Source organism: Antechinus flavipes, chromosome 4, assembly GCF_016432865.1.
Source record: "Antechinus flavipes isolate AdamAnt ecotype Samford, QLD, Australia chromosome 4, AdamAnt_v2, whole genome shotgun sequence".
Lineage (NCBI taxonomy): Eukaryota > Metazoa > Chordata > Mammalia > Dasyuromorphia > Dasyuridae > Antechinus > Antechinus flavipes.
Window position 1 is genome coordinate 123,001,615 of NC_067401.1, and position 26,883 is coordinate 123,028,497.

A 26,883-nucleotide genomic window follows, 5' to 3' on the forward strand; every position below is an offset into this window, starting at 1 on the left:
GACCAGAATGAATGACAGGTTTGCCGCCGCGGCTGCTCATCATTCTGATTGGTTAGATAGGACGGTGACGCGGCGGCACGCACGGAAGGTGGGGCTGAGGTTCTGGGGGGCCGGGCTCCAGGGCGGGGCCCGGGGCTCCGGGGGCGGGGGAGTCCGGGAGGCGGGAGGCTTTGGGCTGTTTAAGCGGCCTCCCCAGCCGCCGCCCGGCCTGCCCGGCCCGGGCCCCCGTCGCCCTCCCTCCGGCCCTGTCTGTGGAGCCCCAGCCCGGTAGAGCTGTCTCCGGCGGGGACGGGGGGCGGGCGGCCGAGCGGGCTGTGTCCGGAGCAACCTGAGCCATAGCCCAAGAGATGAGGGCCCTGAGCCCGCGGGGCCAGCCACGCTAAGAGCCCAGGCGGAGACCCCGAGGCGCCCGGAGCATCCATGCGGTTCAAGAGCCGATTCCAGCGGTGAGCATCAGCTCAAGGCCTTATCCCGACCCTGCCCCGTCTCTCTCGTCCAGTCTAGAGAGGATTCCATTTCGCTCCCTAATCCTCGAGATCTGTCCCCCAGGAACAATACCACTCCATCTCCACTGGTGGACCTCAGCTCTAGCTTCAGAATCTTTCCCCCAGGGACGATTCCAATCCACCCCCTGCTGGTGAATCTCGGCTCCAGCCTCAGAATCTTTCCTCAGGGGCGATCCCGTTCCACCCTTTGCTGGTAGATCTCCACGAATGGATCTCAGCTCTGGTTCCAGATTCTCTTCCCCCGAGAGTAATCCCTCCCCCCTCTCATCTCTTGGAGTGGATCCTAGCTCGGTTTCCACAATCTTTCCCCCAGTTCCCTCGAGGGCTGATCCTCATCCCTCCTTCAGAGGGTCTCTCGTTGTGGATCCTATCTTTGAGTAGGATGTCCCCAGTGGAACTCTTTTTCGCAGAAGGGATTCCTTCCTCCTCCTCCTTCTCCTTTTTTTCCTCCTCCTCCTCCTCCTTCTTTTCTTCTTCCTCCTCCTTGTCCTCTCTCCTTCATCCTCCTTTCTTCTCCTCCTTCCTCCCTCCCCACCCCGCCCCCAGGAGCTGTTCACAGCGGTTCTCTTGGATCTCCCAGGATCACTCTCCTCCCCCCTTCCTATCCCAGTCCCCACTGCCTGATCTCCGTACAGCCGCACGGCGGGGCGCTAGGGAGCCCGTTCTTTCGCCCTATATGGCCTGGGAGTCCCAGGCTGCAGGGGCAGGGTCTGAGCGCAGCTCTCTCTGCCTCTCCCAGTTCACCTCCCCCCAGTCGCCCCTAGTTCCAGGCTGGCCCCTGCATCCATAACCACCGGACTCGCGGGGGGTCCAGGGCCCAGGCAGTGGTTTCCCTGTGGCTGCAGCTCATGGAGTCGAGGTAAAGCTTCCGAACGGCAAAGCCGGGGCTGCTCAGCCTTTCTGCATTTCTCAAGCTCTGTCGCATCCCTGGCTGCTTTGTGGGCCGCCTTTCGTAGCTGGGAGGTTGAGGTGGGGGAAGGGAGGTAAACTGAGTCAGGCTGATGCGGCGTCTGATGCGCCTAGTCCTAGCTGCCACCGCATGCCTTGGCTTAGCATCCTCAGTCTGTGCTATTCTTAGGCACAGAGAAAGCAAACGTTAATTTCGGCGTGAGGGACCTGCTCTGGCCCTCGCGGGTTAGGAAATGAGAAGAATGAGCCCAGCCCTTCCTGGGAAAGCCCCGGCTGGTCCTTCGTGGAAGAGCTGGTTAGGATCCCACTGAGGCTGAGGGAGCCTGGCTTTGCTTCCGGGCTTCTTTTCTTCCGTACCGTAGAAACCGATGGGGGATTTGCGCATAGTTTCCGAAAGGAAGTTGGGGGTGCAGGGGAAAAAATTTTTCCTTTTTAATTTAAGTGGGTGAAGGGTCACCTATCCGGTGGTTCTTGCCACGCTTCATCCATGTGCCTTTTGACTGGATCACGCAGACTTCCCCTTTTTATGCACTTTAGAGGAGTGAGCAGCAAAAGGCTTTGTCGTTTAAGACTAGAGAAATAGAATTTTAGGAGTTGCTATTTCAAGTCCTTTTAATGATTTCACTGGAGTGAGGACCAGTGTTGGTTGATGATTTAAGTTTATAGACCGTTGAACTTTATTTGTAGCAGGAAAAAAAGGGGGGGGGCAATTTATCCCTGAATAAAAAATCCTCTTTGACATTTTCTGTTCTAGTTCCCCCACCTACTCCTTACTAGTCAGGGCTTCTAGCTTTCTTCCTTTCTTCACCTTCACCCTCATCCAGAAGCTATAGGATCCCAAAATGAAAAAGAATGGGGTTGGTCAGATCTGCCAGGAGAATGACAGGTTAAGACAGATTAATTTCTTAGTGATAAAGAGTATTCAGTCAACTGGTTGTCTGGGAATTTTGCCCCTTCTGGGAGCTTTCTATCAGCACCCCTAAATTAAAACCAAGCTTTCTACCATTTTATAGTGAGAAAGATGTGTTAGGGTTTAAGTCTTGAGAAAACAAACCTGTGTGGAGACAAAAAGGAAGAAAATAAAGTGCATGTTGGGCCTGTTCTGTTCTGTGGTTTATTCAATTTGGTTTTGCTTTTCTTTATTCTTTACACCTTCTTTGGTTTTCCGATTTGAGAAAGGATCTGCATATTACTGAAATCGCTGCCTCCAGGTTTGTGTATGGTCTTTTATTTTCTCCCAGTGGCCTTTACATTTAATCTTAAGTGTAACCCAGCTTTCTTTACATCCCATAATTCATTGTTATTCCACAGAAAATGTACTTCTATTTTTCATTGGATAGATGTGTGTGTATGTATTCAAGAATACAGTATGTCCGAAAAGTCTCATTTGACAAAAGAGAGTAGTGTCCTATCTTCCCAATTCATATACTAACATACCAAGGATACTATGGTACATACTTTAAAGGAGTAGGTTGTGGGAGAGGGAAGGACAAGGAAGGTATTTCTCAAGCCATAATAATAGTCAGGATATTTACATATATGTAAAATATAGAGTTCCATGTATTGGAAGTATTTTCAGTGAAAACATTTCATTAGACTAGGGTTTCTTCAAAATGTGTTCCCACCACACTCCTACCAGAAGCTAGCAATATTTAAAAAACAAAAAAGTTGCTGATAAAAATTTTTGAGATTTTTCCTTTAAAATAAGACTATGTATCACAAATTCTGGGAATTTTTTTGGGGGGAGGGGGTGGTTAGAAAGTGGACTAAATTTTCTCTTTTACTCCAAAAATTACTTTATTCTATCCTTCCTAAGTCAGCATTTATGAGTTTTTCAATATATTTTAAGTCCCAAAGCATTCCATGGCCAAATTAGTTTAGGAGATATTATATTAAACTGTAGTTTCTATCTGTGCATATAATAAGAAAACACTAAGCATTCTACCAGGTTGTCCACGATGGAAATTTTATTGTTATTTTGACTTTGGGTCGGTTTCCAGAATAGTCAGGCTTCTACAACAACCAATGGGTTGTAAAGAAAATTCAGCCTACTACATAGTTTGTAGTGAGCGTTATACTTGGTGTGCTAAAATCTAGAGATATAAAAATTCTATTTGAATCCCAGAATGACCATATTTGTTTACCCACCACAGACATAATTACCAGCCACTCCTCTTCCAAACTCCTTTTACTATTAATGCCTGCAGTATTTCTTCCAGGATCATATACCCCTAATCCCCTTGATTTTTCATTTTCTCCTATTTCTCTGGATTTTTCCCCTGCCTTTCCCTTGAGATTTTGAGATTGATTTGTACTGTACTACTTTTACCCAAAAGATGCATGACCCATTTCTTAACCATAGATATATTATGTGATTGTTTGGAGTACTCAAGCACTCCACTTCCCCATTAACTTCATTTTTTTTATGGTGTAGCACTTGCTGGAATCATTTGGGGAAGGGAGAGGGTCAAATTGTATGAGCCATTAGTCCATCATATTAATGAACAATTTATAGTCTGAATCCCTGATGATAATATAAGTTGTTCTTGAGGAAATGTTCCCTCAATAATGTCTCAAAATAAAAAACAATTAATATGTAGAAGTATGGAAGTATTCGTGGCAGGTTGATGTTATTCATAACAGATGATTGGATTCAAGGCTAATTTATTATTCCCTGTTAAAAGACACTTTTTTGGTGGGTCAAAAGTTTTCTAATTTGAAATGAGGTAGTATGTCTCTGAGAAACAAAATTGTTATGGAGTATCACTTTCCGGGTAAGATAGGGATAGTATTAATGTTACTGGAGCAAGGACATTCTTCTTACTAATCCTCTGAGATCCTTTATGATTTGCAAAACTGCTTTCAGAAAATACCCTACTTTAGAAAGAAGGAGCCCAAGAACCAGAACTAATCTGCTGGTCTTGAATCTTGATCACTCTCTCCTCCACACACCCATTTTTTTTTTTTTAAGCCTCAGTAAAGAGAGAGGCATTAAATGTTATGGATAGTATTCCTCTTTAATTTTGTGTTTATTTCAAAACATAATGTATCAGATGTCTAACTGTGGGGGAGGGATGATATTACATCTATCTAAGCAGCTGCCTATGTAATATAATTTAGAGAGCACTGGATCAGCCTCCCCTCCTCCTTTTTAGCTCCCTTCCCTCAAACTGCCATAGTGCTTCTTATTCATTATTGGAGATGTGTTCTTTAGATTCACACATTATAATCTTCAGAAATCCCTTTAGGTTGTAGAATTTAGATTCTTGGTCCTAGAAGAGCCAATAGATGATATATCTGCTATTCACATTTCATTGTGAATCAGTTTTTGTAGCATTTTTCCATAGCTCAGTGAGAAAAGAATAGAGAAAGCACACAGAAGTTGGGTTTTTTTTTTTAACTTTAATTCTTAAAATTAAAATCCCTTTTCTCACCTCCTTATTTAAAAGAACAGATATGCATAATCAAACAAAATTAATTCCAGAGCACGTACATTTTAATAGAGAGGAGGGATGAAGATGGAGCAGCCTGGAAGGAGCAAAAGGTTTTGGAGAAGCAACAGGAGGGGTTTGTTCTGGGCAGATGGGACAGAAAACAAACAATGGCACCCACCAAAGAATGAAGTACTGTAAAAGGTGGGGGAGGGGGAATCAAATGAAGGATTAAAATGTTCCCTACTTAATCCATTTTGCCTTGATTAAACTCTGTAAATGGTCATCATTTACCCAGGTTTGGTTTTGTTTTTTCTTCTACAGGAAGGTGATACTTTTCTTACTGAAGATAGACTATTAGATAACCTGTAGCATATATCAGTATCCATGGTAGAAGTTGTGGGTTTTTTTTTTTTTTTTTTACACAACACCTAACATCCTTTCTTGATCTTTATTTTTGTGTGAGAACTGTTTTTTCTATATCAAATTTAATTCTATTTTTATTCTGGTTAGTCCTAGGTGCATTTTTTTTTTTTTGGCACAAGAATGGAGATTTGACATTGGCAGGAAGTTGGGAAATTACAACACAATTGTTTTCAAAACCTTTTCTCCAGAGCAACGATGCTGAAGTTTCCAATAAAACCTTAGACATAGTTTTTGAAGGGGAGAAAAAGAACTATTTTAGTTCAAGGGTTGTTTATCTTTTTTGTATCATGGATTCCTTTGCATTCTGGTGAGACAGATGGAGATGGACCCCTCCTCCAAATAATGAGTTTAAATGCATAAGATAAAATATGTAAGATTACAAACAAAACCAATTATATTGAAATATAGTTATCAACCCCTTTTTTAAAAAGTTCAAGGATTCCAGATTAAGAACCCCTTTTCAGAAGGAGAGTAACTGATAATCTTATTGTCATATCTTCGTTATCTATTAGATAAAGTTAAGGTATTGGGGGAGAGTGAGAAAGTGAGAAGAGAAAATGGATATAGTATTTTTTCCCTTAAACTTTTTTTTTTTTTTTTTTTTTTTTTTTACTGAGGCAATTGTGGTTAAGTGACTTGCTCAGGGTCATACAGCTAGGAAGTGATAGGTGTCTGAGACCAGATTACCAGAATTCAAATATACATCATTCAAGGTGGGGATAATATAAATCATTCTGTGTAAATCCATCATGTCATATTGTGGTTAGAAAAAAATTAGGACAATTTGTATCCTTTTCTATGTGAGGGTCTCTGTATTTCTAATTGTGGGCCAACAATAATATAAACTTTTCTTTTAGCATTAATCTTGATAGTAGGTGGTTTTAACTCTCCTTACTCCACCCTAGGTTGAAAGCTGCCAATTTAATTTAACCTCAACCATCCTGGGGCATTGCCATTTACCCTATAAAATTGTTCCTTGCAGGGTGTGCTTACTTACAGATATGTTGTTATGTCTGAACTTAATGATGTGTTAGATTTTTGGACGCTTTTAAAGCACTTTTCCCTAGAGTATAATTATTTTCTTTTCTCTTAATAAGACCTATATAGCAACACACTGGTCCCGAAGGAAATTAGCAAAAATTATTTGAGGGATTATTAGGAGCCAAAAATGTTGCATGAAGTCTACATAAATACATGAGAGAATACTTTAAAAGCATTTTGCTTGACTTCACTATGTAGTTCTCTAACAATTAATTTCCAAACAGAGTAATAAATTCAGTTTAACAAATATGTGTTGACTGCCTGCCAAATGATTAGCACCTCAACCAATCTAGATTAATCAAATTGTAATCAATTGTGCAGGTGAGCAATCTACATAAAAATTCACTACTGAAAGCTTTGCATCATTCTCAAGACCACATACCCTACTTGATTCTACAGTGGATGTGTTTGGTTTCATCTGTGCGTAAAATAGGTTTTGTTTTTTTAATAGCTTGGAATCCAAATGCTAGATCTTGCTTACAGCAGCCTAAATATGTTTCCTCATTTTGAACTGGTAATTGTCTGTCATGTGAGGCAAGCTCCTGCAGATTACCTCCTGGATTCCCTTTAGACATAAGTTAGTCTTGTTCATCTATCCAGAAAGCCAGCCTCTGAAGAGAAAAGACGTTCTATGCTGATTGTGCTAAATCAACTTTCTCAAATTGTCAACGAAACTTGTATGAAGGAAAACTCAGCTTAATGATGGAATAAAAGAAGAGTAATGGGTACTCCTGGTGAGATTTGGAACCTACCTCACTTATTCATGCAGAGAACAGAGGACAGTCTACCTCTTAAGGTTAGGCCCGAGCTAGCAAAGTATCATTTATTTACACTGCCCAGTGTGGGAACATGTTCTTTGGAATCTAATATTGAGAAACAAATTGGAAATCCCTGATAATCATGTGGATTTAGGAGTCTAAGACCTAAATTAGGTGTAGAAAACACCTGAGGATGTTTATATGGAAGGGTGTCTAACCTGAATATTCTAATAGAAACCATTCAAATGCATTATCTTTCTTTGGGTTTTAATGACCAGAAGAGTGTCCTATGTATGCATTTGTATAAGTTTAGAAAAACATATTTGATGTTGGTTGGGGAGATCTTGTTTTTTCTTTTAAAGGAACCAAAGGAACATTTAGCTAAACAAACTATAAGTAAGTTACCAGTCTTTTGCTGTCAATTTAGCATATATTTTTACTGTAACTTATTTTTTTCCCAGTATTTATTAGATAAAATAGGTAACATTTATTTAGCTAAGATTTGCAAAGGACTTTATACATCATATCAATTTGATACTGACAGTATGAGAGAGGTGTTAGTATTAACCTCCCTTTACAAGTGAGGAAACTGAGACTGAGAGAGGTTAAGGTTACATAACCAGTGTCAAACCACTAAACAAGCATTTGAGGCAGGATTGGAACTCAGGTCTTCATGACTCCAAGTTCAGTACCACTTACTTGCCTTTTTACCGTAACTTCCTATATTTTGGTTTTGAAAGTAGACATTTCTAATCTCCATCTCCCTATCTGCCACATACAAGATATCCTTATCCTTTCTTCACCTTTGCTTTCCTAACAAGATGTCTGTTTGTTTTTACTAGGTTTATGAACCATCGGGCCCCAGCCAACAGCCGCTATAAACCTACTTGCTACGAACATGCAGCTAACTGTTACACACATGCAGTGAGTATGCTCTTCAGCCAGCCTCTAAATTCTTCCCAGTGACCAGAAATGGGGTTCTTTGTATTATCTGAAATACCTAGCCAGTAGAATTTGCAATCTGTGAGTCAAAAAGACAGTGGCAAAATTATGCTTGCTTACTCTGCCACACTATCAACATTGAGTCACTTTGGAAACGGCAGTCCTCTTTCAATTAAAGGGGCTTATCCTGTCCTTCTCTGTCTGATGAGGTCTTTATAAAATGAATAATAATTTAGTGATAAAAAGAATTATTTTAAGAAGAATACTAAGTCTAAAATGAAATATGTTACCTTTTTCAAATGTGCTTTAACTCCTTTTTTTGGCCTAAAATAGTAAAAGTTATTGGGAAACTATATTTTCCTCAAAGACCCCTTAAAATTCAGTGCCTACTTTCAGACTGCAGACTGATCTAGATCGTTTGGGTCCAAGATAATTTATTTTCTCTGCTTAGTTGGCATGGGGGTTTATTTAAAAAAAAATCTTTTTGGATGAAAATAGAACAAGTGAAACGTAAGCAAATACCAGGTACTTGTGAGGAAGCAATAGTTAGTTTATAAGACTGGGAACTAAAAACAATAGTGTATGCCCTCTTAGAGAATAGAAAAGGGTATTCAATCATTTTAGCCAGTGAAGAAAAAAATGCACTGCCTTATCGCTGAAGTGAGTGGATATCAAAGCATCAGAATTTTTTATCCAGAATGATTTCCAAAATATAAATATTTGGCCTGGAAAAGGGAATTTTGAATGGGGATAAGAGATGTCAAATAAAGATGGAATTAGATTTGTTCTGTTTGGCCAGAAATGGCAGACCCCTGAGTTAACCATTGGTGAAGTTTTAAAGAGAGATATTTAAAGTTTGATGTTAGGAAATTCTCTTCCCAAAGCAAACTTGTCCAAAAGTAGAATAGACTACCTTGTTTCTTTTCATTGAAGTTCTTTGAGAACAGTCTGGATACCTACTTGTCTTGGTATGTTCTAGCTGAAATTCCTATTTAGATATAGATTAAGCTAGATGGCTACTGAATACCATTCCAACAATAAATTCTTTGAATCTATGAAATCCTTTCCCCTATAAAATCCTGTCTTTCTCTCAGGAAATGTGAAATTTCCTTAATTCCTTAACAAACCACCTTTTATGATTGGATTATTTTGATCATCAAGTTTTCTTTTTTTTTAAATAGCCTTTTATTTACAGGTTATATGTATGGGTAACTTTACAGCATTGACAATTGCCAAACCTCTTGTTCCAATTTTTCCCCTCCTTCCCCCCAATCTCTCCCCCAGATGGCAGGATGACCAGTAGATGTGAAATATATTAAAATATCAGTTAGATACACAATAAGTATACATGACCAAACCATTATTTTGCTGTACAAAAATAATCAGATTCTGAAATATTGTAGAATTATTAGCCTGTAGAGGAAATCAAAAATGCAGGTGGGCAAAAGTATAGGGATTGGGAATTCAATGTAATGGTTCTCAATCATCTCTCAGAGTTCTTTCGATGGGCATAGCTGGTTCAGTTCATTACTGCTCCATTGGAACTGATTTGGTTCATCTCATTGCTAAGGATAGCCAGGTTCATCAGAATTGGTCGTCATATAGTATTGTTGTTGAAGTTTATAATGATCTCCTGGCCCTACTCATTTCACTCAGCATCAGTTCATGTAAGTCTCTCCAGGCCTTTCTGAAATCATCCTATTGGTCATTTCTTATCGAACAATAATATTCCATATTATTCATATACCACAATTTATTCAGCCATTCTCCAATTTATGGGCATCCACTCAGTTTCCAGTTTCTGGCCACTACAAAGAGGGCTGCCTCAAACATTCGTGCACATACAGGAGGTCCCTTTCCCTTCTTTATGATCTCTTTCGGATATAAGCCCAGTAATAACAGTGTTGGATCAAAGGGTAGATCATCAAGTATTCTTATTCAGTAATGGTTAAGTTTTTTCTTTTTTAAGTCATTTGTTCATTGCTCAGGATAAACCAAACTTCACAAAGCTTCTTTTCTATCTGTGTTAATACCAAGATTAAAGTATTGTTACCTAAGCAATCTAAAACAAGTTCTACTGGAGATATACTTGGATGTCCTTTATAGTTGGATATAAATCACCAGTTAAATGCATGTTATTATTAGGAACTGGATTTTAATACTAAGTGCAATAGAATATTTAGTTCTAGTAGATCTCCCATTAAAGAGATAAAATTCTAAAATTCAAAAAGATTCCCCTCTTCAAGATGATTTCTCCTTAAGGTTGGTCCCATAATATGAACGCTATGGCTCATGATACGCCAATGTATTTTGGTTTTGGACTGGGTCCCAGTTTCAAGACAGTGGTACATTTTCAGTAACAGGAGAGGTGCTACCCTGCTTGTGGTTTCAAACTTCCTTTCAAATGCCATATGGCTTAACTTGGTCCCTATTGCACTAAAGATTGTACAATTTAGAGCCAAAGAGACTTGAGAGATCGTGTAGTCCAGCCCCTTTGTTTTACAAAGGTGTAAATTGTTCTTTTGTTAGGAGTAAGGAGGAGGTGCCTGGACCTAGCATTGGTCAGGAGCCTCTAAGTGAGGAAAATTATCTAGTTTTGGATTTTTCTAGTTTTGGAAAGTTGCCTGATGCACTGAGTGTTTAAGGGACTTGCTCAGGAACACATAGATGTTGTTTGTTTGTCATTTGATTTCAAAGAGAACCATAGCATCAGGGCAAAGATGCCATGACATACAAATGAATTGCATTGAATGAGGGAGGGCTATGCAGAGTCACCTGCCTCAATTTCACCTCTAGAGCCATCTGGATCCAGGGGTTCAGATATAGATCAGGATGACTGGAGATAGGTCTGGATGCAGTGGGAGACCTTGGCCTTTTTAAGCAAAGGTCTTCAACTGGTCTCAGTTGACTGAGGCTGCACCCATTCAGTGAGTAAGGCTAGGTAAGAAATGAGTCAGAGAATGGTCTCTTTTGCTTAGTCTATACATACATACATATATATATGTCAGTCTGGAAGGGGAAGACCCTCAGAGTTTCCTGCCAACATAGACACAATTGTTATTTATGTTCACTCTGAGTAAATCAGGGGCCCCAAACAATGATCAAATGGGGCTCAGCCAATTCATGAAAGCCAGAGTGACTTGGGTTTAAGGAATGATCTTAAGAAAGAAGTCTAGCAGTGATCAAAATTTATGTTTTTCTGTAAGGGTATGATATCCTATGGACAGAGAGAAGGGAAGGGAAAGAAGAAAGAAGAAGAAATGAAAAGGAAAGAGCCATGTTGCCCAACTGGCCAGTTCTAGTTGGGTCCCCAGTGGGGCAATTCCTATTATTACTCACAGAGGTTGTTGTTTGTCTGTTATTCTAAAAGGAGACTGTGACATCAGGGAGGTCATGCCATGTCATGAAGTTGAACACTTACGTGTTTAAGGGACTTGCCTAGGGACACATAGCAAGTATGGGTCAAAAGCCAATAGGAACTTCTAGGCAGCCTTTTAGTCACTGTACCTCCCTCCCCTTTCTCACACATATACAATGAACCCAATCATTTTGAAAACATTATTGATTCTGATGACAGCTATTTACTAATAAGCCACTAAGAACATCTAGGCTGGGGTATAATTAAGTTACCAAGAATAAAATGAAAGTTTAGCTTATAACCTTGTTTGAACATAAATATATATTAGCTTTTCCATATGGAACATACTGATGAAAAATACACACAAACTTATGTAGCTTATTTATGTGGTACTAACCAAGGAAAATGATCCTTAGAAATATTTGTGTATCAAAATAAGCATGATACTGAGTTTTTGAAAAGGTAGCCTTAATGGTACCAGCAGAATTGCCTTACTTTAGCCTTGCACAAAAAGCTAGTATGTATATACAGACTATTAGATAATATGAATTCTGTACAGGTTGTATTTATGATGAAGCTAAAACCATTGTTAAAAATATGTGTTTCAGCTCTCCATTCACTCCTAACTTGTTATTACTTCTGTAAGTTTCAAAAGAAAAGCAACAGACTCATATTATATAAATAGAAAATTCGCCCCCACACTGAAGAGTTGAAGAGGAAGTTGTTCAGTTAAATGGGAAATCCTCTCGGACTCGGAGGAGGGGTATGACCTCATGTTCTATGAGGTGCATCAAGTTTAGATGTTGCAGTAAGGAGAGTTGTGTTAGAGAAGCAGTGGAAATCTTTACAATTTATATGCAGAATTAAATTTTTTCTAGTTTAGATATTAGGTTGCTTATTTCCCTTGGGAAGTAGGTAATAAAAGACCCTTATGATATGAATATTTTTAAAAATTTGGGTCAGGCAGAGAATATAGAAAATGAACCAAAAAAGAGAATTCCTTCTACCTCTGAGATTCTGGTCTCTCTTTACAATGGCATTCCATAAATGGGCTTTAAGGGAGAGCTTTTTCATATTAAGAGAGAGCCTGTTAAAAAGTCCCAGAGCTTGACAAAAAGACTTACATAGTACTACAAAAATACTATTTGGGGTATTTTAAGCAAGAACTTTAAATTGAGTCTAGGGAGTAGGATGAAGTCTAATCACAGTATTTAATTTCATAAATTAGGGTGGGTAATGCAATTGCCAGACATTGAACATTAATAACAATAGCCAATTCGAGAATCTTCAACATTATACAGTCTTTGTTATGATTATCCAAAAGCATAATTTATGTCATTTTGAAGTTTTATTTTTCTGATATGGATATGAACACATAGGAAATATATAGGAACAAAGTTCTAAATTTAATAAAACCTAAGTATTTATCTGTGCTGTTTCCATAGCTCCTCATTGTTCCTGCTATCGTAGGCAGTGCCCTCCTCCATCGGCTATCAGATGACTGTTGGGAGAAGATCACAGCATGGATTTATGGAATGGGCCTATGTGCCCTCTTCATCGTTTCCACAGTGTTTCACATTGTTTCATGGAAAAAGAGTCACTTAAGGTATGGCAAACACCCTGTTCTTTTAGTAGATGAACCCATTTGAACTAAAAATCTACTGACAAAAATAAGATTAAATGATGCCATTTTGTAGGCAGGAAAAAATAATTATTAAATGACCTCTTAGCCTAAAAGAACTAAATCCTTATTAAAAAGGGAGTTTCAAAAGCAAGATGACTAACCATTTTGGGAAACAGTATAGTCTGGCAGAAAAACTGCTGGATTTGTAATTAGGAATACCTAGAGCAAATCCAGCCTTGGATACTCATCAGCTATGTGACCCCCAGGTAACTTAACTCTTTTGAGCCTCAGTTTCCCCATTTATATAATGGGGATAATAATACCTATGTTTTCTGCTTTGTAAAGTTATTAGGTTCTAGTAAACTGACCAATCAACAGTCATTTATTGGACATATTCCTGGTGCTTTGCAAATCTTCAAATGTTGTCAATGGTTATTTTTAATTACCTATTGATTTGTAGGACTTATCTAAATAGCCCAAAACAACCAACTATTACAAAATGCTTCAAATAAAAGCAAAATTTAATTTCTTCCAGGTTAGATATTTTCAGTTATGAATTCTACTTCCCATCAAGAACCCACATTCAAAGTTTTAAAGGAGAAAAATTCTGAATTTGAAATCTTCAAGTGAAGGGCCTATAAGCCAATGCTTAAATTGCCTTAGGAAATAGGCTTCAAGTGTTTAACAATACACAAGTAGATTTGGCAATTCATAGATTTCAAAATGAAGAGCCTTTAGGTTTTCCACTATTCACAGTCTCACAGCAGGCACCACAGAGATCAGGGGTTCAAGCCCTCATTGGAGAAAGCTAAGGTCAGCAGAGGTTAAGTAATTGCCTCCCAGTCACAGGAGCTTTATATAGTGGAACCAAAACTTAAACCCTAGGCCTCTGATTCCAAGCTCAGGGCTTTCTTCATTTCTACAATCCTGCCTCCTCTTCTCAGCGGTCTACAGATACAAGAACTTTAAATTGAGTCTGGTGAGTAGGATGACAGAAAAAAGTGCCATATAACCTAAAATATTCATAGCAATTTTTCTGGAGGAAAAGAATTAGAAAAATGTCTAGAAAAAATGACAAACTACAAATATAATGAAATAGTGTACAGCAAGAAATGATGAGTATGAGGAAATTGGAGAAACATGGGAAGATTTGTATAAACTGATGCAGAGCAAAATAAGCAGACCAAGAGACCAGGAACAATGCACACAACAGGCTCCCACAGCATAAATAAAAAGATCCCTATAAGAAAACAGAAGTTCTAGAAGTAAAAAGTGAAACATAATATACCTCCTTCTTTCCAACAGCGAGACAGGGCACTGAGATAGAATATTATACACATTGTCAGACCCAGTCACTGTAATAGATGTTTTTGCTTAATAGTTTTTTGGGGGACAAGGGGAGAGGTTATTAGAAACAGAATAAGACAGATGCCAAAATGACTATAGTAGAAAGAGAAAAACTATCAAGATGTAAGAAATAAAAACTTCCTTGGCTTTTTGGGTCATACTGCTCCAAAGCCCTAGAGGCTAGTCAATAAACATAGTAATTTATTATCTTGGCACAAGTAAATGCTTTGTGGTTACTTCAGTAGGCTTACTTTGACATTCTGATTTCTAAATCAATAAAGATTTATAGATGCTTACTTCACATTATTTAGAGCCACTTTGCCATGAACTAGAGAAATGGAAAGAATGCAAAATAAAGGGCACCATAAGCCATGAAATAAAATTCCTGAAATTTTCCATTTCCTAAAAGTTTGTTCAGATATCAATACACAACCTCATTTCATAGGAAACTGTGACTGTAAAGTATCCTGTACAGTACAGCTACTTTGTGGTATGTCCACAGCAAGGAAAGGGGAGGAGGACAGGCTTGGAAAGGATCATCTAATGAAGCTTGCAAAATTTGCTTCTTTACACTGAGGTACAAGTAGTGGATTAAGAGAAAGATCTGGTACAGACTTAAAATCATCCTTTCCTTGACTCTTTAAATTCCTTCAGTTAGCTCAAAGGTTATGAGATGAATAGATTCATTGCTCTTAGTGGTCCCATCTGTGACTCCCATGTCCCATTGAGTCTGTTTTAATGAGCAGGACATAGTACAGTAAAAGAGCAAAACCAAATTCCAGTGCTCCATCTTAACTGTTGCCTTTAAAGTACTAAAAAAGTCTTGGAGAAGATCGCAAACACTTTACTCCAAAATGGTAGTGATATTTGGCATGTCTAATAAGCAAACTCAACTGAAGCTAAAACCCTAGCTACTCAATCACTTTCCCACTTGAGAGATTATGAGGGGTCCAACAATTTCTTGTCACAATCCTACTTTTCACCTTTGTGGTTAAATTGGTTTTTAAATGTTATTTAAAATGTGATATTGAACTCTACTACAATCTTGCTCAATTGTTATCTCATAGTGTAGAGGGATTCTGGTTCTCCAATGCTATGTGAGCAGAACACACACCATGGCTAGCATTGTCAAGGGAGGATCTCTCATTCAAGAACTATTCCAGCCAATCTCCTTTTAAAGAGCTGCCTTATCATAGACCTAAATACTAGATGAGCATTTGACCACATCTGATAAATGACATACAAAAAACATGGAAGAGTTAAAAATTACATCAGTGAAAACACAAATAACTCTTGTGAAAAAATTTTTGTGAGACATAGAGAGAAATATATACCTCAAAGAGATCCTGAATAAAATGGGTTCTAGAAATTAAACAATTATCTAATGAACATATTGGAGATTAGACATTGAGGATGAAATCTCTGCTTCCAAAATAAGTTGATTTTAATTAGAGGAAATAAAATAGAATTTGAAAAATATTTCATTTTCCTAGACCAAGGTGGTGAGAGAAGATGCTCAATTTTTTTTTGTTTATTCATCTCACTGAGTCTCTAAATGCGTTTTCTGTTTTAAGAAAAACAAAATATTCCTTATGAGAAGTTTCACCTGTTTGTCTAATATTTTGTTTTTTAAAAATGCAACTAGATTGTGAAGAATAGTTATGATACACTTAGCACTTCTCAGCAATGTAGTGATCTAGGATAATTCCAATAAACGTGGGATGAAAAATGCCATCCACATCCAAAGAGAGAACGGTGGAGACTGAAGGTGGATTGAAGTACCTTGCTTTGGATTTTATTTGTTTGTTTATTCTTTCTTGTGGTTTTTTCCCTTTTCGTCTGATTTTTCTTGCACAACATAACAAATATGGAAATATGTTTAGAAGAATTATACATATTTAACTTTTATCACATTACTTGCCATCTTTGGGAGAAAGAAGTTGGGAGAGGAAGGGAGAAAAAATTGGGGATACAAAATCTTACAGAAATGATTATTGAAAACTATATATGTGTTTGGAAAAATAAAATACTATTGAGAGAGAAAAAAATAAAAGGGGAGAACAAAAAGACTTGGAACTACCATGAAAAAAATAAAACAAAAATGCTATGGAAATTGCAACACGATAGAACATTTACTAGGAATCATTTCTAGGGAAAAGAGATATACCTCAATTTATTTATCTTATCCATTAGGACAATGGAGCATTGTTTTCATATGTGCGATAGAATGGTGATCTATTTCTTCATTGCTGCCTCCTATGCACCATGGTAAGAAACTAACTTTCTATTTTTAAAATAGTACTTTCTCTTTTCTTTTTGTATCTATTTTTTGACTGTGTTTTGTTGTGGTGTTCTTGTCAAGGATGTTTATTATAGCTTTAGTAAATGCTACTTTTTATTTTTAAAAAATTGTTCTTAAATATATCTTTGCCATTTACAGAACATTTATTTAAATCTACTTAAATGAATATACTCATTTGCCATTCCCTACTAAGAAAAGAGGTTTTTCTTTTAGTTCTTACTTCCATTTTCCTTACTTGCTAAATTAATCTTGTGCAACTATGATATTCCAAATACATTTTTTTAAATACTAAATACCTTTAGAAATTTTATTCTATTATTGATCTTTATCTCTTTTTGGTGCAGATCTAATAATGCCTTTGTTGCTTTGAAGGAAAAAAAAAAGCCTTTGTAGATTAAAAAACAAAAAGTTCTTCCCACAAAGGAAGTTTTTAATCTCCTTCAAAAATCTCGCTATGCCAGGAACTGCTGTAGACTTCTAGTGGTAGTTGGCCTCTGGGTCTGGCTATAGCAACACACTTGGTTCTTAGAGGCTTACTAACATGGTGCTATAAAAACAAACCCTGCTGGTTTTTTAACATGATCCAGAATTGTCCAATTCACATTGGGGAACAAAAACCAGAATTAGCCTGAGTTCAGCACTCTTTTAATGAGGACTTGTTGAAAAAACACTTATTGAATGCCTTGTTTGAGCAGTCCCTCTCATTCTAGCATATGAGGCAATTGATACTTACATTGAATAAATAGCAGCTATAGTTCTGTGATCTACATACAGACTTTTATCAAAGGCTTTCTGAATTTCAAATGCAATATGCTCACAATTATAATTGCCAAGAACAAAGAAAGAAGCCTTAGTAGCATCCCACTTAAATAGAATTGGAGGGATGTACCTACAAACAGCTACCTTCAGTCTAACCCAATTTTAATCATATTTAGGACAAGAGAACCTGCAACCACCTTTTATATTGAAAGCATTTTTTTCATTCAGCTTTTTCTCCTCTGCGATTGCATCTCCTGTAGCTAATTTTCTGCTCTCATGGTTAGGGGGAGAAAAACACACTAATCCCATTCATTTATCACTTCTGTTCTTGTTGTCATTTCTACATTTTTAGGTTAAATCTCCGTGAACTTGGACCCCTGGCATCTCATATGCGTTGGTTTATCTGGCTCATGGCAGCTGGAGGAACCATTTATGTATTTCTCTACCATGAAAAGTAAGAAATTGATCATTTGCATTTAACTTTAAGATAAATTTCCTTAAATACACAACTTCGCTATTCCTATTTTACAATTTCAAAATAGTAGAAATACATAAATAGGGTGTAAACTTTTTTTTCAACAAATGCTTAGATCCATTTGATGTAAAAGTCACAAAAATTATTGTTTTTATAGAAAAAGTATTAAGAACAACAGCTGTGTTGGGCTATGATACATATACAAATAAATTAAGAATCATGATGTCCTGGGCTGAAAATATTTGTTTGTATGCAGAGATGAATTTATGAAGAAATGGAAAAATAATTGAAAGTTATGTACTTGAAGCTTGAAAGGACTTTAAACTGTCAGATGTGGTTGTTTGTCACTTATAACTATGTTTCCTTGTTACAAGGGAGGGAGGGCTTAGTGGAGGAGGTAGAGAATATCAAGAAATGACTGCTGTAGAAACAAGGAAACAATAAAAACTATATTCAAAAAAGTATCACTCTAATATTAAACAATGAATTTAATTTTGATATATTGCAAAGAAAGGAAGAGCATTTCAGATGAGAAAACATCAAAAGGTGAACCTGACCAGAGTGAAGGTTGTCTTGTGCTAGGGAGAGAGAAAGTTGATTTGTAAGACAGGACTTTGACTATGATTACATAAGTCTACAGGACATGATAATGATTTTGAGGGTATTTTATCTTTTAATGAAATTGAAATTGCTCCACAAGCTAAAAATACACACTCCTCCCCAAAAAATCCTTAGAAACTATCTAGTCTAACATTTATAGTCATTTTATAGCTACTGACAAGCAGCCTCCCAAAGTTGAAAAGACTTATCCTAAGGTCATATGTGTGGCATTAGACTCTGGTCTCCTACTCTGCTGTCTTTTCTGTTAAGCCATGTTGTCTCCACTATTTTGAAATATTATTAGCATGCTTAGGACTGTCCTCATTAGTTAGAATATATTAAAACACTATATTTGTTAGATTCAATGTTACACTTCCAGAACCAAACATAATTCACATTTATCTTTAAATATACTTCCTTTTCAAAAGCTGAAATGAAAATTGTTATTTCTGACATCAGAAATTATAACATTAAGTTCCATTTACATATTCTTCCTTGTCATAGTATGTCATCTTGGGTTATTTAGTCTTTTGTGTGTCATGGGTCCCATTGGAAGTCAGAAGAAACCCATGGACTTCTCAGAAAAAGAAAAATATAGATGCATGTATATGTGGGTGTTTATATGTATATATAGTTCAGAGAACCTAGGTTAAGAGTCCCTATTATAATCTAGTTACTTCAAGAATGAGATAACATTATAGGATAGCAAAGAATACTAACTATAATGAGAGTGGGCAGCTCTTATCTATTCTGGCTTTGATCTGATGCAACAGGTCTAAGTTTGAATCCTAGCTCCACCAATTACTATCTTTGTAACTCCAGGCAAGTCATTTAGCTTCTAAGTTTTTCCCATCTATAAAATGGAGATAGAAAGATATGCCTTACTACTTACTTGTAGGAGTATAAGGAAATTGGATAAACTATAAGGTGCCACTGAAACATGAATAGTTTTTCTTAGAGACATTAGATTTTGTGTCACTTTATGATGAGTGTCTGTTCCATTGGACCTTTTGCAGAGTAAAAGCTTTTGTTCTTTGCTACCTACCTCCAGAGAGTTGCTCTTATACCTCTTGCAGCCCATAATCTAAAAATTCTTTCTTCAGTTCTTCCAAATATACATCCTTTCTTCTTAACAAAAGGCTACATGTTGGCCAGAAAGAAATGTGAAACATAGGATCAGAAAATGGAAGTAGGAGAGTGGATTTTAGTTAACAGTAGTTGACATTTGCTAAAAGACATTTGTCAGATAAGGATTTGAGTTAGAAACCTTTTAAAAATTCTTTGCCATTCTTACTCAACTGAAACTGTTTTAGTTTGGGTAAATGTAAACATTTACATATCTTTTCAAAGGAGAAGAGGAAGAAAGCATGGGAGTATCTTATTTGGTATGATGGAAATACACATACTTGGTATAACTATTTTATTCTTCTAGGTATAAAGTGGTCGAGCTCTTTTTCTATCTAACAATGGGATTTTCTCCTGCCTTGGTAGTAACATCAATGGTAAGAAATGTAATCATTACTTTGATGACCTCATGATCTTAAAAAATCATTAGGGGATTGCCGAGATCCTTAATCTGGTCGCTCAGTTTGATGTATAATGTAACATTTCTCCTTAATTAGAAAATGGAAATAGAAAAAAAAAATACCATGACTTATCTACAGTATTCTTAGGTGCTGTCCAAAAGCATAGAGGAAACATCATTTCTACCAAGCATATATCAGATTGATAAAATGTTGATTTCCCAGACTAGTGATATAAATTACTTCATAGAATGAAAATTTCCTGAATATGGTTTTCCCAATTTACTTTCTTTTGAAGATTTTTCTGGACCCTCAAAAGGTAGACTAATTGTATGTACCTAATTTTTTATCTAACATTTCAATTTATCATTCATTTTTAGTCACCTTTTAAGAATTTTAGTCCCAAATTTCTCCCTCCCTTCCACCTCTTCCATACCCATTGAGAAGGCTAGCAATGATATCAATTATACATGTGAAATCATGTAAAACATAGTTCATTATAAGCCATATTTCCCCCCAAAGAATGAGAAAAATAAAGTAAGTTAGAAAATTTACTTTAGTTTGCACTCAATTCATAAATTCTCTCTCTGGGGAGAATTAGCATTTTTTTCATCAAGAATCCTTTGAAATTGTCTTGGATTATTTTATTGATCAGAATTACCAAGTCTTTCACAGTTGATCATTATTACAACATTACAATAGTGCTTATTGGGCACTATGGTCTTCTGTTTTTTCTCACTTCCCTTTACATCATTTCATACAGTTCTTGCCATGTTTTTCTGAAACCATCCTCTCAGCATTTCTTATAGCACATTAATATACCATGACAATCATATGCCATAACTTCTTTAGCCATTTCTCAATTGATAAATATCCCTTAGATTTCTAATTCTTTGCTGTCACAAAAAGATCTGCTATACATTTTTTTGGTATATTTTTAGATCCTTTTGGCTTTTCTTTGATCTCTTTGGGATATAGACCCAGTGGTATTTCTGGGTTAAAGGATATGAAGTTTTATATCTTTTTAGGCATGTTTCAAATTGTTCTCCAGAATGGTTGAACAAGCTCATTATGCCACTGTAATTCATTAGTATACTTATTTTTCCCTTATCCCCTCCCTCATTTGTTATTTCTGATAGGTGTGGAGTAGTATCTAAGAGATTTTAATTTGTATTTCTCTAATAAATAGTGAGTTAGAACATTTTTTTTCATGTGATTACTTTAAGGTAGCTAAAGGAATCAGGGGATAGGAAAGTCAGAGAGATTTATCTTCCTGAATTCAAATGTTGCCTCAGACTGTGTGACTTTGAGCAAGTCACTTAATCCTATCTGCCTCAGTTCATCTGTAAAATGAGCTGCAGAAGGAAATAGCAAACCACTCCAATATATTTGCCAAAAAAAAATCCCAAATGGGATTATGAAGAGAAGGGACAACTGAAATGACTAAACAAAAACAACAATAGCTTTAACTTCTTCTGAAAACTATCTATTTATATCTTTTGACCATTTATCAATTGAGAAATATAAATTTTACTCATTTCTGCACTCAATATATATTTAAGAAATGAGGCAAAGAAATTGGGTATATTTTTGCTTTTGCTTTGTCTGAGATCATGGTGTATTAGTTGGTGTTCATGTTGTGGATGCAGTTTCCTATAGTGCCTTTGAATTAATGCCCCCAAAAACCTTAATAGAAATATTTTGTATGGTTTTGGTCTATAATATAGTTTTTAAATAGTATTTGAACCCTTTGAGAAGCAGGAAACTATGGTAAATTCAGTTATGTCTGTTAAATTAAAATTAGGACTAAGTAGACCATCCCACTTGCTGATTTAATCATGATAGATCAATAGAATATAGATTGTATTTGCAGAAAAAAAGTTGTGAGGCATCTTACTGTATGCCAGTTTAAGAGTGTTGGTAAACAATGGAGGATGGTCTTTCAAAGGGATGCCAGTATCTGATGAGACAAGGTTTTCTAGGTAGTATACGTTTCTCAGAGGAACAAAATACAATTCAGTATTATCTATTAAATATCTCCTTTGGAAAAGTACTATATAGAAAACACTACGCAGGTGCTGGAAAGAGATAAAAGTTTACATAAGACACTGTTCTCTATGCTCTCTTCTTTTTTAAAATAATATTTTATTTTTCCCCAACTACTTGCAGAAATAGTTTTTTAACATTTGTTTCTTATTAAGTTTTGAATTCCAAATTCTCTCCCTCCTCTGCCCTTCATTGAAAAGGCAATTTTAATAAGGCTACACATGTGCAGCCATAGAAAACATATTTCCATACCAGTCATGCTCTGATAGAAAACAGATAAAATAAAAAAAAAGGGAAAGAAAAAGAAAGTTTACCAAAAAACAAAAAGCTTACCTTGATCTGCACTCAGACTCTACCCGTTCCCTGCCCTAGAGAGATGGATAACATCCTTAATCACAAGTCCCTCAAAAAGGTCCTGGATCACTACACCTCTGAGGCCAAGTCATGTGCAATTGATCATCAAACAGTGTCAGTGAGTAAACATTCTCCTAGTTCTGCTGATGTTCCCCACATCAGCCCATGAAAGTCTCTCCAGATCTCTCCAAGAGCAGCCTGCTCATCATCTGCCATAGCACAACAGTATTCCATCACAAAAATATGCCATCAGTTAATTGAGCTATTCTCCAATTATAAACATCTCCTCAATTTCTTATTCTTCACCACCACTAAAAGAACTGCCATAAATATTTTTATACATAAAATTGTGTGCTAATAAACAAGGCTCAGAGTCGAGTTGTAAGTTAATAATAGCTGCACACCTCTTTTTGTAAATTTTTGGATGGTGAAGGGTAAGATTGTGTTTGGTTGTTGTTGTGGGTTTTTTTTTTTTAATTTTTAATTTTTTTTTATTTGAGAGGTACAACAAGGCAGATGTCATCAGCAACCTAGAGAAAAGGGGAAGGTTTCCAAGAAGGAATTGCATTTGAATTAAATTTAAAAGGCTTGGTAGGAATTCAGTAGGTGGAAGTAGGAAAGGTTATTGTAGGCAGAGGTAGCAGCAGAAGTAACAAGGGTAGGAAGGCACAAGGCATGTAAAAGTAGTAATAAGTTCAGTTTGGCTGGAGCATGTGAAGTGGACTGTGAAAGCATTACTTTGTAATAGCTGCACAAAAATAGCTGGACTTCAGACTGGAACCAAGATTACAAAGCAAAGTCAGAATAAACCTGGGTTAGTGAGTAATAAAACCAGAATTATTAATTCAGAGTTTTAAACATATGGAGATTCAATTTTGAATTGATTTTGAAATAATTCCAGGTGGTTCCTTCTATCACAATAAATAATGTCAAAACTTTTTTTTTTTTTCTCTAATAGAATAACACTGATGGGCTGCAAGAACTTGCCTGTGGAGGCTTAATTTATTGCTTGGGAGTCGTGTTCTTCAAAAGTGATGGCATCATTCCATTCGCCCATGCCATCTGGCACCTTTTTGTGGCCACAGCAGCGGCAGTACATTACTATGCCATTTGGAAATACCTTTACCGAAGTCCTACAGACTTTATCCGACACTTATGATCGATTCTGTGCTAAGTCTCCAAACCAGTATTACTTCAGTTGTAAAATTGGGTGTAGGAGAGAGTAGATAATTGCACAGAAAAAAAAAAAAAGCTGCACTGACTTTGCTAGATTTTTAAATATATATATATATATATATATATATATAATATAAATAATTACTGTGAATTGAAATTATGATCTGTGTTGGGTTGGGTTCTTCCCCTCAACATATAAGATACTGTATTAACTGTCTATTCCATTCCATCCTCATGAAATATTCTGTATAGAATGGCCAATGGATATTTACAAATGAGAATTTTGTATTTTAATCTTATCAATTTTACTGCATGGATTTTCTAAATTAGTAACAATGTAAGAAGTCAGTGCTTAAGTGCAATAACAATTTTTTTTTCTTTTTAAAAAATAATTTCTACCACTTTATCCATTAGCTTTGTGAAGAATCATGGACAGAATTCAGACTGTTTTTTTGCCATGTTTCATTGTGGCATAATGTGCTTATTTTTAAATGGAAACTTTAGGTTTTTGTAAATTTTTTAAAGAATTTCATTGAGAAGACATCTATGCAGTTATTCATTCATCTGGGTTGCAAATCTCTGCAACCAACAGTCAACATTCCACATATTTATAAACATTATACCTCTTCCAGCAGTTTTATTATGTCGAATAATTGCCAATTTTTTAAAACTACAGATTCAAAACTTGCCTGCCAACCTGTATCTATAAAGTCAATGCTGCTTCAGACACTTGACCTAATGTAGTCTAGTAGTAATGGAAAAATTCTTTTGACCTCATTAGCTTTTATGGAGATCTGACTCTCCCTCTGCCTTTGCCACTGTTACTTCAGGGATCTTTTGGATGATGATGGATAAGGGCATACTTCAGTATCAAGTCAGTATTCAGGAAATTGGGTTAACCATCAGCTGAAAACCTTGAAGATTATGATGAATTAAACTGAATGCTCATTGTATATTTGGTGTCCAGTGGTTAACTTGATGTAGTTTAGCTTCAGTATTGACTATCTTCACGTGTGAAATTTGCTTTAAATTGTGTGGTTAGATGCATCAATTCACTTATACTCCTATCTTTCAATACATTTTTCCTTTTCTTCTTATAAAAATTTTTGAACATCCTGGGACCGAAAATCATTGCACAGTTCCAGTCTCAACTCAATGTCATAGTAGTAGTATGTTTAGCATGTTATTGTATGTCTTAACCTTCTATCAATGTCTTATATTAAGATTGACACTGTCGCTCCATTCCCTTGTTCTTTCATGTTGGTATTTTTAATAATGAAACAACCTCTTGCCTTCAGTTTTGATTCCAGATATTGCCTGTTTTCCACTAATGGGCCTGATCAGTGAGAATTAGCTAACATTGATAACCTACTTTAGACTCACTAATGTAGTAAAAAAAATTTTTTTCTTCATGGGGGCTTCAAAAGGGATAAATTTTGTTGTTATTTTACTATGTTAAGAACTCAGCACATTTATGTAAATTATGTGGGAATGAATGAGCAGAAGACCTCTACAGTATTAAGTGGTAAATACAAAACTACATTTCTAAAGCAGGCCCCCATTACAGCAATCACAGACCACTCTTTTGAATGCATGGTTCTTACACATCTGGATGCCTGATACCTTCCTGTGTACATTTGTTTTAATATGTTACTGGTTTTTTGTGGGTTCCTTTGCTCAGTTCAAAAGTAGCACTGTCAAAACCACTAAAACTCATGTAAAATCCTGCTGTAGTCTTGAATAAAATTGTAATTTGGAGTTGTTCCATTGTCTCTAAATTATTTCACTATCAAAATGAAGGCTTTGCCTTTGCCTTTTTTTTTTTTTTTTTAAGTTTGAGCTCATCCAGAATTTATAATTCACATTCTAGCCTGTTCTGTTTCAATAGTCAGCATGGGAGGAAAAATAAACACTTTACAGTCTGGAACTTTCCAGTATCCTTTTGAATAATTGAAATGACATCTCCAACACATACTCATCAGTAGGCATTTTCATCCTGCAGTTACTTAAGGGAAATTACAGATAATTATTGGATGCCCCTTAATCAAAGGAGCTTTATATGTGGGATATTTGATATACCAGGAGATCTATGTTATACTAGACTTGCTTACTAAGCAGAGAAAGTAACTTTTTGCTGAAATGCTATCAGATGTGTACATATTCAACAACAGCCTTACAATCCAGGCTGACTCTCCAACTTTTATTCCAAATGCTAAATTTTTCTGAGAAATATTTTTTTAATCATTTTGGACCAGAAGAACACAACACTGATGCCATTAAATGGGTCAATGCTGAAAAATTTCCCTTGCATATATCTTATAAATAAAAAGCTATAATAATAAGAAGAAGAATATACATATTTTTCTCAGCACCTCATGTAACTTTTACAGAAATTAACTGAATTGAAGCACAGAGTTAATTGCAAATGAGTATAAAATGGCAGAAATAATAAATAGATCCTTTACAATAAAACCACAATAAAAACTAGTAATCAGTCCAGGAAGCATAAGCAAAAGAAAAAGTGGAGATTTAACAATGAAATACTATAAAAATGTAGATCCAAAGAACAAGCTACAGAAATAATAATTATGTGATAGAAAATGAGAATGATGAAATAACATACCAAAAGTTTGGGGATGCAGCTAACGCAGTCCTTGGGAAGCACTTATACAAATATATATTATTAAAAATGGAAAGAATTAACATGCATTTTTTAAAAGTTAGAAAGGCAATTAATGAACCTAGAGAAGTACAGAAAATGAGGCATTGGAAATTAGAGGAGAAATAAACTGACACTCCCAAATTATAGAAAGTACAAACTAAATTGGTTCTTTGAAAAGATGATAAAATTGATAAATCTCTCCAACCTGTTTATGAAGAGGAAAATCAATCAACAAAATAGCAATAAACAAGGTGAAATAAAAAGAAATAAAAGAAAAAAAGAACTATCAGAATTTATGTAACTATATGCTAACAAAACTAAGGACATATAAGACATAAGGGAATGTTTATAAAAATAGGTCCAAATTCACAGAAAACCAAATAGAAAATTGAAAACTAATCTAATCTCAGAGAAGAAAATAAATGCAGCCATGAAGAATCAACTAGTGGAAGGGAAGAAAAATCCAATCTTGATGGATTAATGGAATTCTATCTAAAATTTAATTTGGGGGCTGTTTTCAATATCAATTAACTATCAATAAACATTTATTAAATACTTTTGTACCAGAAACTGTGCTAAATACTAGAGATACAAATGAGAAAAAGAAAGTCCCCGCCCTCAAGAAGTTTACAATCTAATGAAGG

General features: G+C 36.2%; 1 protein-coding gene and 1 long non-coding RNA gene across 4 annotated transcripts in view; one reads left to right on the forward strand and one right to left on the reverse strand.

Annotated features, from left to right (window-relative positions):
* MMD (monocyte to macrophage differentiation associated) lies at positions 1-25,335 on the forward strand. 3 transcript variants are annotated; one of them, XM_051994250.1, is made up of 7 exons: positions 1-446; positions 7,914-7,995; positions 12,817-12,977; positions 16,536-16,610; positions 17,756-17,857; positions 19,911-19,980; positions 23,360-25,335. In XM_051994250.1, exons 1-7 carry the CDS (start codon positions 421-423, stop codon positions 23,558-23,560), a joined length of 717 nt encoding a protein of 238 aa, XP_051850210.1. In that variant the 5' UTR covers positions 1-420; the 3' UTR covers positions 23,561-25,335. The 3 variants fall into 3 exon arrangements, with proteins under 3 accessions (XP_051850210.1, XP_051850211.1, XP_051850212.1); XM_051994251.1 differs by lacking the exon at positions 1-446 and adding an exon at positions 466-1,365; XM_051994252.1 differs by lacking the exon at positions 1-446 and adding an exon at positions 6,745-7,109.
* LOC127560027 (uncharacterized) overlaps positions 17,864-26,883 on the reverse strand; it is a 43,027-nt gene continuing 34,007 nt past the window's right edge. Inside the window, exon 5 of the long non-coding RNA XR_007953253.1 lies at positions 17,864-19,618. This is a non-coding gene — a long non-coding RNA (uncharacterized LOC127560027). The remainder of the gene's footprint in view (positions 19,619-26,883) is intronic.